At 42.1% G+C, this 15,787-nt stretch overlaps 1 protein-coding gene across 1 annotated transcript in view; it reads left to right on the forward strand.

Annotated features, from left to right (window-relative positions):
• Positions 1-15,787, forward strand: part of CORO1C (coronin 1C) — a 141,277-nt gene that overhangs the window by 106,752 nt on the left and 18,738 nt on the right. Inside the window, exon 4 of the mRNA XM_055550723.1 lies at positions 6,778-6,900. Coding sequence (XP_055406698.1) covers positions 6,778-6,900 — 123 coding nt within the window. The remainder of the gene's footprint in view (positions 1-6,777; positions 6,901-15,787) is intronic.

The raw sequence follows: 15,787 nt of genomic DNA on the forward strand, positions 1-15,787 counted from the left end.
AGCTGGAGAGGTACAGTAGAAGTTGTCCTATGGCATGTGATGGGGATAACTAGTAAATAATTAATATATTTAAACAATTATTTAAAGCAGGAAATTTACATCTAACTGGCTAGTCTCAGCTAAGCTTTGAATTCCATGCTAGCAAAGCAGTAATATTCTAGATGATGTAACTGAGGTGACGCATCCTTAATGAAACAGTGGACTGATTTGTTAGTAAATGAAATTATTCTATATATAAGCCTTAGGAAATTGATGAGTAGTTCTTAAATCACTGTTTAGCCAGAGACGATACTTTGAAAGCTGTTATTAAGTTCTTGTCAGTCTTCCTTCCATCCTCTGCATTCATTTAAATTTGCTGCTTAGATGTGCAGGTAAGCCATGTTGTCACCATGACTTGTAGTCATGTCTTTCTGAATGGCCCTTCACAATCTAGAGTTAGACATGGATTCCTCAGTTTATTCACTGGATGATAAATGAGGATGTGTCATGATTATGAATGAGAAGTGCATTCTCATTAGGTCCCAGTGCAGGACTTTCAGAAATGATATGCCCTCATCTTTACCATATAAGGCCGTTATTGTATGGTTTCCTTCGGTTTCCAGGGACTTGAGCTCTCAGCAATTTGTAATTGCCCAGCTCCGCCCTTTTAAAGATACATACTCATGGGTGAAATATGTTGTTGTGCTTTGGGTTTAATTTTATTGCGGGTAAGAAACTATTTGGATGTGCAAGCCCTTAGAATCAAGGGCTGATGCTTGGCCGCGTGTGGAGTGCGTCCTGTGTGTGAAACCACCAGTGCACACTGAAGATGGCAGTGTTCCTCATACGCTGTGCCTTGTGTTCCTTTATCACTACCAGACTTTGCGTCGATTCCCTTCCTGCCATGCTGTAGAAGGATGTGACTTTCCCTGCTTTATTTGTTGTAAGGATTTAGGGCCATGTTATAACCAGAGGAAGCAGCTGTTTGCAGGGTATCAGTTTTGATTAACTTTGGGCTTCTGATGACCAGCTGCCAATAATTTCCACTTTACTCTCGTGCCTTTTTCACAGCCTCATGGCATAGTGGAAATTATCTTTCCCTGTAGAAACCTTGTAGGATTGTCAGTGATATTTTCGATCTGTGCTTCTTGCCTTTCTCTGTTGGTATTTTTTTATCTAGAAACTGGGAATAATAGACTTGCTCTATCATGCAGGAAGTTGTGCTAATGCAGATAAAAGATCTTCATACAGTTCTTAGCATGTAATGTAAGTCCTCTGAAAGCACTAGTGATTTTTATTACTGATTTTTTTAATAGAAAGGAGGGAAATAAGTGGCACGTGTCCTTTAAATGACATCCAAGTCCCTGTGAAAATGTTGGGCCCTTTAGTACTTTTATCCTGTAGACTTGTTGGGGCTGAGCTGAGAATGCAGAAATGCGTCTTACTATTCTCAGGTACCTTACTTAACTGAAGAATACTGGTAAGTAGCTATTAACTTTTGGCCAGGGTTGTGTAGTTTTAACCTAAAAAAGAAAAGTCATTTAGTAAGCTTCTGAGTATATAAGAACAATTAGTTCCCTGGTGGCTCAGCCAGTAAAGAGTTAGCCTGCAATGCGGGAAACCTGGGTTCAATCCCTGGGTCAGGAAGATCCCCTGGAGGAGGGCGTGGCAACCCACTCCAGTATTCTTGCCTGGAGAATCCCCATGGACAGAGGAGCCTGGTGGGCTGCAGTCCATGGGGTCGCAAAGAGTTGGACAGGACTGAGCAACTGAGCACGCACAGCACAGCGTTAATGTACTCCCAGATTCCCCTCAAGATTGCTGTATACCTAAGCAAAAGCTCTTCTTAGCCCAGATTGAAAAAAATTATTTGGTGTCCTTAGCTTTTGAGAGCTTAGTGACTGTACTCTACCATTAAGAATGCCACAAGTGGTTTGCTAGGGAAAGTGGTTTGCTAGGGAGAGCCCCAGAATGCAGAGACCCTGAGATCAAATAAAACAATTCAGGTAGAAAAATTTTCTAAAGTTAAACATTTAAAAAAAATGTAAATTAGTAGCAATGCATTAGTGTGTTTCTCAACCTTATTATATTTTAATTATTTTTAAAAGTAGGAAACAAGTCATACATTAATAGAACACTCCTGTGCTCACCCACAAGATTAAACAGATGTTAAAATTTTGCCATGTTTGTTTCATTTCTGTTTTTGAAAAACAGTAAAGCATAACAGATGTAGCTAAAACACCATTCCCCTTTTCATCTTTTTTCCTTCCCCAGAGGTAATCATCTTCTCAAAGTTGCTGTGTATCATATGTTTGTACTTTTATTACATGTACATATACCTATAACACAGACTGTTATTTTCTATGTGTTAAACTTTTATGTTAGTGATGTTTATTCTTATACCAAAGGACAGTTAAATTGCTTCTGCTTTTTTCACTATTTCCAACAGTGCTGCCATGAATACCCTTCTTGTGCAAAATATGGGACAGACCATGTAGAAATGGTATTGCTGAGGGGTGGGCATCTTCCACTCCAGTTGTTTCCAGACTGCTCTCAAAGGAATTGTGGCAGAATACTCTCCTGGGCACAGTTTTTATGAGTTCCCCTTTCCCAACATCTTTGCTAGCACTTGTATTTAGATATCTAAATTCTTGCCAGTTTTAATAGGGGTCAAATATTATTACCTTATTGTTTTAATTTGCAGTCCCCTGATTACCAGTGAGATGGAGTGCTTTCCATACATCTATTGGCTCTTCAGACTTCCTTCCCTGTGGATCCCTGTTCCTGTCATTTGCCCCTTATTCTATTAAAGTGTTGATTTTGTCAGATATACATTTTATGTATACATGCATATAAGAGTGTACAAATACAGATGTAAATATTAAATCTTCTCCCATTCTGCAACATATCTTTTTACTTATGTTTTTTTAGAACAACCCACACTGCTGAGTTTAGTTTACATTTTTCCCCCATTTTGAGGGATGTTTGCATCAATATTTATGTCTTGTAGGTTTCCTTCATGTCAGGTGGTACATTCCTTAGGTTATGGCTTCAGCAGTGTGCCTTGATTTTCTGTTCTCTGGGAATGTTGGTTGGAGATGTGTTCTTCCTTGAATGTTGGGTTAAACTCATCTGTACAACCATCCAGCTCTGTTACATTTGGAATTTGCTAACTGATTGGTTTTGAGTGGGCAGTGAAATATGGAGTTTACAGTACTGGTTCTTTTATGGTTCTGGGTCTCTCTAGGTTTCCTGTTTATTGAAAAACTTTTGATACATCACATATTTTCTAGGAGATGGCTTATTTTGTCTGGAATTTTAAGATTTGTTTTAGCTATATTCTACAAGTTTTGATACAGCATGTATTTACTGACCAATTTTAACCATTTTCTTACACTTTCACTTTTCTTTTTTTAACCTTTTTCTATTGGCTGTTGGCCAGTTTTGATTCCATGTGAATTATTGAGTAATTCAGATGCATTGGAGATTTTTGGTTTATATTTTTCTGTTAATTTTTAATTGTATTGCATTGTACTCAGAACATGCACTTTAGAATCTTGATTCCTTGGTATATTTGGAGATTTACTTTGTGGTATCCTAATTGGTTATTTTAAAAATAAATATTTAATGTGTGTTTGGAAACGATGTTAATATGTGCCTTGCCTTACCTCTATTGCAGTTACTCATAATTACTACTGTTCTATACAGTCAGTGCTCATTTACACTGATCACATTTACCAGGTTTTTTGCTCACTGCTTAATTTGGGATCCCAGCTCTTTCTTTTGGTTAACTTTTTTTCCCCTGAAATAACCCCTTGAACTTAATTCTTTGAAATTATCTTTGAAATAAGTCCAAGAACTTAATTCTTTGCATAAGAGTCTTTAAATGCTAAGTTTTCAGTATCTTTTTGTTTAAAATGTCCCATTTTTTTGGCCGTCCATCACTTATAATGCACAGGTGGTTGTTTTTCTTAGCATTTCCAAGATATTCCCCCACATCTGTGTTTCTGTACTTGCTTTTGAGAAGTCTGCCCACAGTTGACCTAGGCACGCTCTCTCCAAGTAATTTGTCTTCTCTCTCTGGCTGCTTTTGTCTGAGATTCTGTCTTTGTGTTAGGTGTTTTGGAGTTGCACTAGGATGTGAATAGATGTGGATTTGTTTTTATTCTCCTTGGGACTTGTGCCTCTTCAATCTGAAGACTTGACCTTCAGTTAAACCGGGAAAATCCTCCGCTCTCATCTCTTCAGTTTTTGCCTTTCTTGCGTCCTGTCCTTTTGCGATGTCTGTTGCAATGTGTATCAGGTCCCACCTTGGGCTTCCTGTCTCAGAATGTTTTAAATTACAAAATATCACACATTCAAGAGAGTAACTACTATATAGTTTAAATAATGATAATAATGCATAATATGATGATAATATTAGAAAACAAACACGTGTGAGTTCACCGCCAGCACCTTGAGCAGTAGACTGGTACCTGGGCAGGAGCTCCAGGGAGGAGTGCTCACAGGGAGAGTCAGGCTGAGAACTCCTGGCCTAGGTGCTTAGTGACAGTTCCTTCTTTACGGAAGGGTGTGGTCAGGGATGCTGATAGAGTGGGTTCCAGCATTTGAATTCTGGCAACATTTTCTGAGCGTTGGAAGTGTTGGGACAGTACCATGTGCTTTCCCTTGATTGTGTCAGTCCGTCTCACATCAGTTCTGGAAGAAAGAAGTCTAGGGTTCTCGTTTTACAGGTGAGGAACTGAGGCTTGGCCAGAGCCTCAGGGAGAAAACAGCAATGCCACACCCCAGCCCTGGCACCTGGTCCCTGACTTTGTGGCCTGTCAGTGACCCACATGGCTTCTCATATATGACCCAGCTTCTCTATAATACTAATTCAGGACCCACACAAACTCTGGGTTGAATTAGTTTTGCAAGAGAAAGGGAGAGTATGTGAAAAAACCCAGGCCTCAATTCTGTAGGCTGGTCCATCTTCACCCCTCAACTGAGAACTCATGTTTCTCAGCAGAAAACCCTCTCAGAGACTAAGCCCGACGCCTCTGGCTGCCCGTCCTCCTGTGTCCCCGCCGCCCGGGGCCTCTCCTGCTGCCACACGTCTTGTGCTGCGCTGTAACTGGAGCTTTAGATGGACTCCATGCTCGGCCAGGCCAGGCCTCCCTGCTTACCTCTGTGTCTCCAACACTCAGCTCAGTATCTGGCCCAAAGTTCACAGATAACACACATTTGTAACTCTTAATGATGGAGTGAGTTAATATGTTATGCAGGAAAAACTAGTAATAAGTGCCAGTTTTTCATTGAGTGTTTACTGTATTCCAGGTACTATAATTTTTTTATAGATCTTATATAGATCATTGTAATGCTGGGCTGTGATTTACCTCATTTCTCATTTCCTCTTCATGGTAATCCTAGGAGGTAAGTATTATTATTACTCATTTCATAGATGATGAGCTGAAGCTTACAGAAATTACTTGTCTGAGATCATATGCTGTTTAACCAAGAAAGCCTGGGTTTGAACCCATATCTCTCTGACTCTGAGCCTGTGATCTCTGTTTTAGCACGCTGCTTCCCTGGAGATTTCCATAGTCAGTGGAGAAATCCAAATTCACTGATCTTAAACATTTTCCAAAAAGCCTGCCCCTGTGTTGTGACAATTGGCCATAACAGGAGAGGTTTGGTTTTACACTGTGGTGATCCCTTTCTGTCCACCTGTGTTTAGCACATGTAGAAGAACCTCAGAAAGGACTGGCATTAACCTTTTAAAAAGGAAGTAGCTTTTATACACCTGTTGTTGTAATAGCATTTGTCTTGGTTAACACTGAATTGGTCCAATAAGCCACTTTGGCTTGTTAGGTTCAAGTGTGTAACATGAGCACATTGTGATGGTCACTATGACCCATCTTAAAAGTGGTGTTCTTAATGAGGTGTGGATCTGGGTAGTGACTGAGTGCTAAAGTGGTCTTCTGTTGGTTGAAGACAGCAGAGCCCTGGGCACATCCTATGTCCTTCAGCCCCTGAGCAGTGGTGAAGGCTTTTCTTTGTATTACCTTCACCTGCTTGCTCACAGTGCCATCCACTTCCAGAGCTGTTAATTTGTATATATTCAAGGGTATTAGCTTATTATAGTAAAGGTTATAATTTACACTTTGAGTAATACTAGGGTTTTGTTTTTTTTTTAAACAGTAGAAACACCTATAATTTACAATTCAGCTATTTGTTAGAATTGTATTTTGGTAAAAAGACTTTTTCTTTTTTGCTATGTCTCTTAATGCCATTGATTAATTAAATCTCTGGTTCTGGAAATATAGCTCCTTTGTTTGATAGAGTGTCCCCAGTAGTAACTCAGAGAAGGCAATGGCACCCCAACTCCAGTCTGGAAAATCCCATGGACAGAGGAGCCTGGTAGGCTGCAGTCAATGGGGTCGCTAAGAGTCGGAACCGACTGAGTGACTTCACTTTCGCTTTTCACTTTCATGCATTGGAGAAGGAAATGGCAACCCACTCCAGTGTTCTTGCCTGGAGAATCCCAGGGACCGCGGAGCCTGGTGGGCTGTCGTCTATGGGGTTGCACAGAGTCGGACACGACTGAAGTGACTTAGTAGCAGCAGCAGTAGTAACTATTTCTAGAAATGTAAGTTGACAGTTCTTATTGGTTGACGTTGGCTGATCTGAATGAACATTATCATTGGTAGAGTGTTGAGAGTTCAGGGTAGAGGTAATAAAGGAAAAATGGATCTGAGAAAACATACAGACTCTGTGGCCTTGATGATACCTAATAGGTATGTTTCTCTCTCCTTTCAGACTGGTCGAATTGACAAATCCTACCCAACAGTATGTGGCCACACAGGACCAGTGCTGGACATAGACTGGTGCCCACACAACGACCAGGTCATTGCCAGCGGCTCGGAGGACTGCACTGTTATGGTAAGTCCCCGTGGTGTGGTGGGCACGCCGGCCAGCGCAGCTCACATGCTGCCTTCCAAGAGTGTGTGTGAGGAGGTTTGAAATGCAGAAAATCGTGGTAGCTTTGATTGTCCATTGTATTATGTAAGAATTTAACAACATCAAAGTTTAACTTTGATAAATCATTTTACAAGCCCTTATATCGAGGAGTTGTACACTGTTGTCTTTTTTTCTTTTTTGTGAGAGTGTGTGTGTGTGTGTGTGTGTGTGTCTGTGTGTGTGTGTTCTTCCTTGTTAAAGTTGACACATCTGCTTGGTTGGGAAGATTTTAGAAAAGATAAAGTGACTTTCAAATATTTCCGTGAATGCCATTGGACAGCATAACCTTCCTCCCCACCAAAAAGGCAGAGAAAATTGTTCGCATGAATTGCATATTCCAGTGAAATATGATGCCAGAGGTTATACAGATAAATGGGACATGAAACAGATACTGAGAGATAGTAATGAATTTTTTGCAAGTGCTTATTTCCAAGCTAATGTTTGTGGACTCTGATTAAGAAAGTCCTTTCTCTGCAGGTGTACAGACATCCAACTTGAAAGATTTTTAAAGTAAGTTCTTTATGTTCTCTAGGTTCTGAAAGTAGGTTATGTGTGAAACCAGGCTTTGGTTGAAGGAAGGAGTACTTTTGAAAGTGAAGCTTCTTGTTCTTGATTATGTTCTTCTTAGCCTTCAAGTGTAATTATGGGTTTGAATGCATTTTTAACCCTATCCCAACATCTGCTGGAAAGGTTGAGCCTGAGCGCGGAAGGGGAGTCCTGAAGTCAGGTCTGGATGGGAGCAGGTCTTCCCTAAGGCAGCCTCTCACTTGGCAGTGGAGAGCTGCAAGAACCGCGCTCGGGTAGCTCCCTCTTGGTTTTCTGTGCACTGAACCAGACCTAGAAACATTGTTTGGAAGGCTTTGTTAATTATAATTATTTTACATAAACACAAATTAATTCCTGAACTGTGCCATTTAAACATTTACCAATTTTTCTCATGGACTTTTGGCTGAGGATAACTCCTCCTGTGATCTCATGATTTTGGCAGCCAAAGCATATTAAAGAAATATGCTGCTATTAAAAGGAATTGTTCCATTTAACATGCCTTGCTAAACTGATCATTTGAATGGCTACAGACACATTTTGCTAAGGGAGAGGAACAGTGTTCAGACCCAATGCCAAATCTTAATCTAAGAAACCTTAACCTTTCTTAGAGAAGGGTGTTTGACACATCTCTCCTCATCTCCAGCATGATTGTTTATGTTGCCCTTAAAAAAAATACAAAAAACAAAAACCACCTTTGTGTTATAAAACACACTAAACAGTTAAGTGAAAAAGTGAATTGAGAGATTTATGACAGAGTGAACATCCTGTGACCACCACCCAAGTCAAGAAGTGGGATTCTCCCAGCCCTCTCAGACTCTTCCTATGCCCACCCCAATCCTGAGCCACCCCTCCCTCCACAAGTAACCAGTAAATTCACCTCCTTGCCTCTCTTTGTGGTTTTATCATGTAAACGTGCATCTCTGGATGATGCTAGAGCTCAGCCTTCCAAGTTTTAAGAGCTTTATAGGTCTTTTAAGTCTTTCCTAGTCTACAGGAGGAGTTCCTCCTCCATCCTTTCCTTGTTGAAGACGCCTGACCTTCGACCTGAAGCTTCCAGCAGTCCAGATTCTGCTGATTGCACCCTCATGGTCCAGTTCAACCTGCTTCTCTCTCTTTCAGATTCCCTTCGCGTTGGCAGCTGCATCCTAGAGTGTGATTAGATTCAGATTCCAACCCTTTGACAAGCCTAGAGCTCCAGCTGTGGTCTCCTTCAAGGCACGAGGTCTCAAGATGCCTGTTTTTTTTGTTTTTTTCTCTTTTTTTTAATTTGCACAGTTACTGAATATCAGTTGTTCTCCGTTTTCAGCTGGTAGAAGTTGTAAGCTGGTCCTCCCTCTTATCTATTTAGTTACCCAGGAGTACAGTTCATACAGGAAAGCAGGGTAAACATTTGATTCTTTCCTTTTATTTACCCAGTTTTCAAGATAATGAATTGGTTCTCGGTCTTCCTCAGAAGGTGACCAATTAGTTTTTCCTTTGGAGGTTTTCTTCCCCTTTCGTTTCATATGGAACTCATGGATTTGAACTTACTTCACAGTTTTTGATCCATTACAGTTCTACTTTCAAAGCTCAGCTCATTCAGTCTCTGTTAATGGAAACCCGTCTGCAGTTCCCCAGTCCTTCTGACATGACCCTACTTGTTTCTGTGGCTTCCTTACTCTTTGGTATGTCGAAGTGTCCAAGGCCCATCCTGGACATCTCTAGCCCCACACCTCGAATCGGCCTTTCTCTCAGAAGCCCTGGTTTCTTTGAATGGAAAATGGAATTTCTCGGTCACTGTCCGGGTGCTTAGGGATGCTCATTGTTACTGTGGTGATCATTGTTTATAGGACCGTGTGGTAAATTTGTTCAGAATATACATATATATTTAAAGATACGATACCTTGTGACTTAGTTTTAATCTTTCTAGTTCAAAGTCAGGACTATAGAGTTTTTATCTGACTTCTTTAATAATGCATCTGTCTCCTTTCTTTCACACCCAGAATCCTGGTTTTCAGGGAGTCAAGATGAATTAAAATATTCTAATCTATCTCATTTGCTGTTTCACAGTATACACACAGTAATCTCACACTAAAAATACCAATAGTATCACCACTGTCATGATTGCTGAAAGCAATTAAAAAAAAAAATAGTCATTTGGATCATCTGACACTCCTCCTCTGGTCGATTATAGACCCCAGTTCTCTGGAAACCAACCTGAGAGGGCTCCCTCCTGGGATGGGCTGGATCCATATTGAGGAGCAGTTCCAAGGGACAGAATCAACTAGGAAAGGCTCGTGGGAACACGCGCTCTAAGCTCTTCTATACTGACAGCAGCTTGTTGTGACCTTTATTATTTATTAGTTCAGTTCAGTCGCTCAGTCATGTCCGACTCTCTGTGACCCCATGAATCGCAGCACGCCAGGCCTCCCTGTCCATCACCAACTCCACGTCCATCGAGTTGGTGATGCCATCCAGCCATCTCATCCTCTGTCGTCCCCTTCTCCTCCTGCCCCCAATCCCTCCCAGCATCAGGGTCTTTTCCAGTGAGTCAACTCTTCGCATGAGGTGGCCAAAATATTGGAGTTTCAGCTTTAGCATCAGTCTTTCCAATGAACACTCAGGACTGATCTCCTTTAGGATGGACTGGTTGGATCTCCTTGCAGTCCAAGGGACTCTCAAGAGTCTTCTCCAACACCACAGTTCAAAAGCGTCGATTCTTCGGCGCTCAGCTTTCTTCACAGTCCAACTCTCACATCCATACATGACCACTGGAAGAACCATAGCCTTGACTAGATGGACCTTTGTTGGCAAAGTAATGTCTCTGCTTTTGAATATGCTATCTAGGTTGGTCATAACTTTTCCAAGGAGTAAGCGTCTTTTAATTTCATGGCTGCAATCACCATCTGCAGTGATTTTGGAGCCCCCCAAAATGAAGTCTGACACTGTTTCCCCATCTATGTCCCATGAAGTGATGGGACCAGATGCCATGATCTTAGTTTTCTGACCTTTATACTTGAAGGTAAATTTTTCTGGATATAAAATGCTCGCAGCATTTCCTTGAGTATTTAAATATCTTATTTTGGCATAAAGTGTTGCTATAAAAAAACCAGATGATGGTATAATTTTCTTTTCCTTATAGAGTATGTTCTTGTTGCCTAGATGTTCATAAGATTTTTGTTTTTTTCTTAAAATGTAGTAAATTTCGCTAGATTATTTTTGGTTATTCTGAGTTGGTGTTTCTGAGTATGTGATGTGCTCTTTCAGTGTAGCTTCAGGTCTTCTTCTTTTTTTTTCCTTCCCTCCAGGAAAGTTTTCTTGACTTAGAAGTCTTCAAAGTTTGTTCTTTTGCTTTGGTTTTTTCCTTCAGGGACTCCTGTTATCCAAGTGCTTTATCGTCTTTCTTTGATGTTTGATATTATCTATCTAGCTTTGATATTTATCAGTTTCTCTCCAAACCTTTCTTCTTCTTCTTCTTCTTTTAGCATTTACAAAGATGTTTAATAGCACTCCTGTCTATTAAAGAAAATACAAAGTTCAAATGCCCAACAGTAATTATGTTTAACACTTGGTATATACATTTGGATAAAGAGAAACGCTGCTGAGTAGGCATTGGATTTAAATAAAGGTGTTGTAGGTATAATTCATTACAATTTATATTATGAATAAATTAGAGAAAAGGGCTGAAAAAGACAGTAGAGGTTTATTTTTCATTATTCTTTTATTTGGACCCAGCACACCACGCCCCCGCCCCACCAAGAACTTATTACTTCCCGCCATTGAACCATCATGATGACTCTCCACCAGGCAGTCACAGCACAGAGCCAGCCCCTGGTTCAGTGGAAGCATGTTTGGCTCTACAGTTCATATCCTAACTCCGCCCCAGCTTCAGGAGCGCAAGCTTATGCCTTTGGTCACTTGAGACTTTTTAAAAAGCGCCAACTGATGGTGTTAGCTGATTTGGACCCGAAATGCCACTGTGCACCAGAGAAGAGGCTCTCACTAGATTCCGAATCTGTGATTTATTTTTCAGAAATCAGAACAAGAAGAAACTTAAGAAAACAAGGCCATCCTAGGAATGTTTGTAAAATCTCTCTTCAGCTTGTGACTGAAGATGAAATTACAGATAAATAAATATCCCCTCCTTAACCAGGTGTGAGGCTTAACCAGCAGCTTCAGAGGCCTGGTCTGTCTATCGTTTTCAGAAAGAAACTTTGCCTTAAAAGGTCAGACCAGTAACACTGCAGCCCCAGCAGCCTCTGCAAAGAGGCCTTGCCAGCACCAGCAGTCGGACACAACAGTGCCCAGCACCAGTCCCCAGGCCTCCGTCCCTGGAGTTTCACAGGCAGGATCCATGTGAGGGGAGCAGCCCGTACTGCTGGAGGATGGCCCAATACTCCCCAGGGCACACCTGGGCAAAGGATGCCAGACTTTCCAGGCACAGGCAAGTCGACCACAGTTGAACCTAACACCTCAGGGCTCTGGTTGTCCCCAGTGGGTCCCTAATCACCAGTGACAGACAAGGCCCGAGGTCCTGGAATTCCTCGACTTCAGAGAGCTGGCCTGAGGGCTGAGGTTGGCGCTGGTGAAAGCAAGTGGTCCCCCAAACGCCTGGGCCGAGTCCTGCCTGAAAGGCGTGGTCAGGAACCCGGATGCCTACAAGAGGAGTGGAGAGGTTCGGATCCTCCGAGGGCTCCATCCCAGGGTCACTGGACCTGGTGGCAGCGGGTGGCTCAGGAGCCCCTCGGGTGCGCTCACATGGCGGGACATGTAGACTTCAGCCACACTGGGGTCTGCGGGCCTTGGCCCCCTGCATGGGCGTACCAGAGACATCCCTCTTACTCATTTCTTGTAGGCTAAAATTTTTCTGCTTTTTACCTTTTATTTCTTTGGGGTTGTTATTTGTGTCTGTTTGCTCTTAGTTTTGGAGAAGGCAACGGCACCCCACTCCAGCAGTCTTGCCTGGAAAATCCCATGGACGGAAGAGCCTGGAAGGCTGCAGTCCATGGGGTCACGAAGAGTCGGACACGACTAAGCGACTTCACTTTCACTTTTCACTTTCATGCATTGGAGAAGGAAATGGCAACCCACTCCAGTGTTCTTGCCTGGAGAATCTCAGGGACGGGGGAGCCTGGTGGGCTGCCGTCTAGGGGGTCGCACAGAGTCGTACACGACTGAAGTAACTTAGGAGCAGCAGCAGCTCTTAGTTTCTTTGTTAGCCTTTGTTTCTAAAGTACTTTTACTTTGAGATCTAATTTTTTCTTGATTTCCACCACCTGTTCTTGAATTTTTCAAGTTCAGACTTATAATGTTTCCTGTCTTGTTCTTTTAATAATGTCTTTTGAAGCGTGTGTGGTAGTATTTAAATCGTTTTTTGGCACAGATCTTGTTAGTGTTCTGTATTGTCTGTCGGGGTGCTATTTCTGTACCTTATTCTCTTTTTTTCTCGTAGTAGTTTTGGAGCCTTTATTTATTTATTTATTTTTGCCTGCTCTCTTATTTTTATGTGAACTTAATTTTTCCAAAGCTTTCGAAAGCTGGCTTGCTTTATAAAGCTGTTCAAACTCTGCAGAGCGCCCTCTTCTGTCGTTTTCGGGTATTGTTGAGGAACACCGCGGCTTGCTCTGTATTTCCTGACCTGCTTTTAATTTGACCTTTCGGATTCCTTTGTCCATCTTACTTTGGTTCTGCTCAGCTTTGCTTCCATTCCTTGGAATTGCCTCTCGGTGTGGGCCTGTCTCAGAAGGGAGTCCTCTCTGCTGGCTTCGAGAATATTGGGGTCTAGATTTCTCAGCCCCTTCAGACCTTTGCTGTTTCGGGCCCCCGTTCTCGTCCACTGTTGGGGAAGGCAGAGCCCCTCCTGTTTCCGTTGTGGTCTCGTAACGGCCTGCTGTGCTCAGGTCTGTGGGGCCCCTGTTGCTGCCACAGGAGTTTTTCACACAGAGGCCAACAGCACACGGGTCGTGTGGCTGTTGGTGATTTTCCTCCACCCACTTGCATCTGGTGGTTGCCTCGTTTTCTGTAAGTGTGGTCCCTGTGTTTTGTTTTGTCATCTGGGTGCTCTGTGTTTTTCTTCAGGGACCTGGGGAGATCTGCCGCTGATACCACCGTCTTCCCGGAATCCTCCCATGTTGCCCCTTTATTGGTTTTGCCAGAGTGAACATTTTGTAAATTTGGGATAAATCTTCTTCCAGCTTTTTTTTAGTCCCTTAAGTATGGGGCTGCTATTTTAATCGCTTAATTTGCCTCAAATCATCTGATATTATCGGGCTAATTGCAAAATGCTTTAATAATTCAGCAATTGAAAAAAAAGTTTTTAAGAAGTATTTGATCTCCTACCTCACCTGCTTCTTAATACCTCATTTTCCACTTGTTCTGAAGATAAAAACACCGTACAATAGATCAAATAATTTTAAACAGCAGCTTTTATTAATTAAAAAAAGAAGAAGAAGAAGAGAAGTTAGCTGTAGTTTCCTCCTGGTGATAGCCCAGGAGCTGCAAATGTAGATTGCTATCAGGGCCCAGCTCTTGTCGAGAAAGGATGCTGAGAAGGTCCCAGGCCACATATATCTATCTATCTATATCTATGTTCTCAGCCTTAGTTACCTTACTTGTTTCAAAAACTAAATTACATAAATAAATACACAAATATGCCAATTGAGAGGATCAAGGAAGGTATAAATATATAATGAGTTATTTTTCTTACAGTGAGTTTTGATGTATACTTATAGCGGATTCATGGCAGTAAGAATATGTTCAGCAGATAATTCAGTAGAAAAAATACAACAAAACCAGTTTACCAAATGAACAGTAAATGATTAAATTAATTTTTAAAACTGCTTTTTGTATTTATGGTGTAATTCTATGATGTCCTCCGCATTTAAGTGGTGGTTAATTCATGGTGTGAGCATTGATTCTGTGGCAGTGATACTAGCTAGTGTTGATCACAGTTTTAGAGAAGGAATGCCAGCCTTATGGTACATCCCTTCATCATTTAGAGATGGCTTCTTGAAGCCACCTGAGGTAAATTTTGCAGGCATAGTTTGCTTTTGATGTCCTGCTTGTTTTTTTCTTCTCATTTTTTGGCTACTCCTTTGGCATGTGGTGTGGGATCTTAGTTCTCTAACCAGGGATCGACGCTGTGTTCCCTGCAGTGGGAGCGCGCAGTCTTAACCACTGGACCTCCAGGGAAGTCCTGGTGCACTGCTTCTTGAAGTGATGTTTTGTACAAGCAAATAGCAATGATATAAACCCTGCTCCGGGAAACTATACTCTGCTCCTAGGTTTTCCAGATTTTTTGATACTGTGAGTTCTTTTCTCTAACAAAATCTCCTCACGGAGAGTTTAAAAGATTGCAGCTGTTGAGTATTTTATTTGGGAAAATTTTAGCTCCAAGAAAATAACAACACCTTATATAATACAAAGAGCAGCCAAGGTAGGTTTAGTGAATGGTGTCAATTCAACACTGTCCCTTATCTGCAAACACAGATGCAAAGACCAGCTGTCCAGACAGTGGGGCCACCTGGTTGGCTCTTTCAGAGTCTGGGAGAGGGGATGTTCCTGCAGGAGGAGCACTCTTACTTGTCTTCACCTGGAGGTTCTGATGGTCCCAGATGATGAGGCTTAAATGGCCACTGTTCCCTTTTCCCAAATCAGTCTTAACATTCCTGTGGACATCAACAGTGATCAGCTCCCTAGTTTAGCCAGTTTTGCGTCTGTTGTAAATTTTCCTGTTGTGGGTTTTGCCTTGAAATAACGATGGAAGTGACGTGGTTGGTGATGAGAGCGCATTCCCCAGGGCTCCAGCCCCTCTCAGTCATCCAGCAGGACTTGTTATTTCCATTCTGTCCAGATTGCATCTGGGCCGTCGGCCAAGTGGCTATTCCTTGGCACATTGGAACCCCTCTCTCAGTGCTTGGTTTTCTCAAGACCAGCGTTGTTCTCGGTGTCATGGCTCGTGAGGGGTGTCCTGACTCTGCATCCTGCCCGCGGGGGTGGTTGGACGGCAGCTTCTGCGGGGGGTTTGCTGCTGTGCAGCGGCTGCAGTCTCAGCCTCTCCCTGTCCCTTCAGATCAGCGCTTTCCTTCAGTCTGCCTTTGGAGATGATTTCTTCTGCATTTAAAAAACATGGCCTTTGAGGGGAATCCTTTTTGTGGCCCTAACTCCAGTAGCTGGCCCAGTAGCAAGTTCATGACGGATAATTAAAGCAGGGAAGCGGTGTCTGGAAACACTTTGTGTTTGCTTTAAATTTGCACTGTGTTTGAGAAATAAAACCGTCAAACAG

This window comes from Bubalus kerabau, chromosome 16 (genome assembly GCF_029407905.1).
Source record: "Bubalus kerabau isolate K-KA32 ecotype Philippines breed swamp buffalo chromosome 16, PCC_UOA_SB_1v2, whole genome shotgun sequence".
NCBI classification, from domain to species: domain Eukaryota; kingdom Metazoa; phylum Chordata; class Mammalia; order Artiodactyla; family Bovidae; genus Bubalus; species Bubalus kerabau.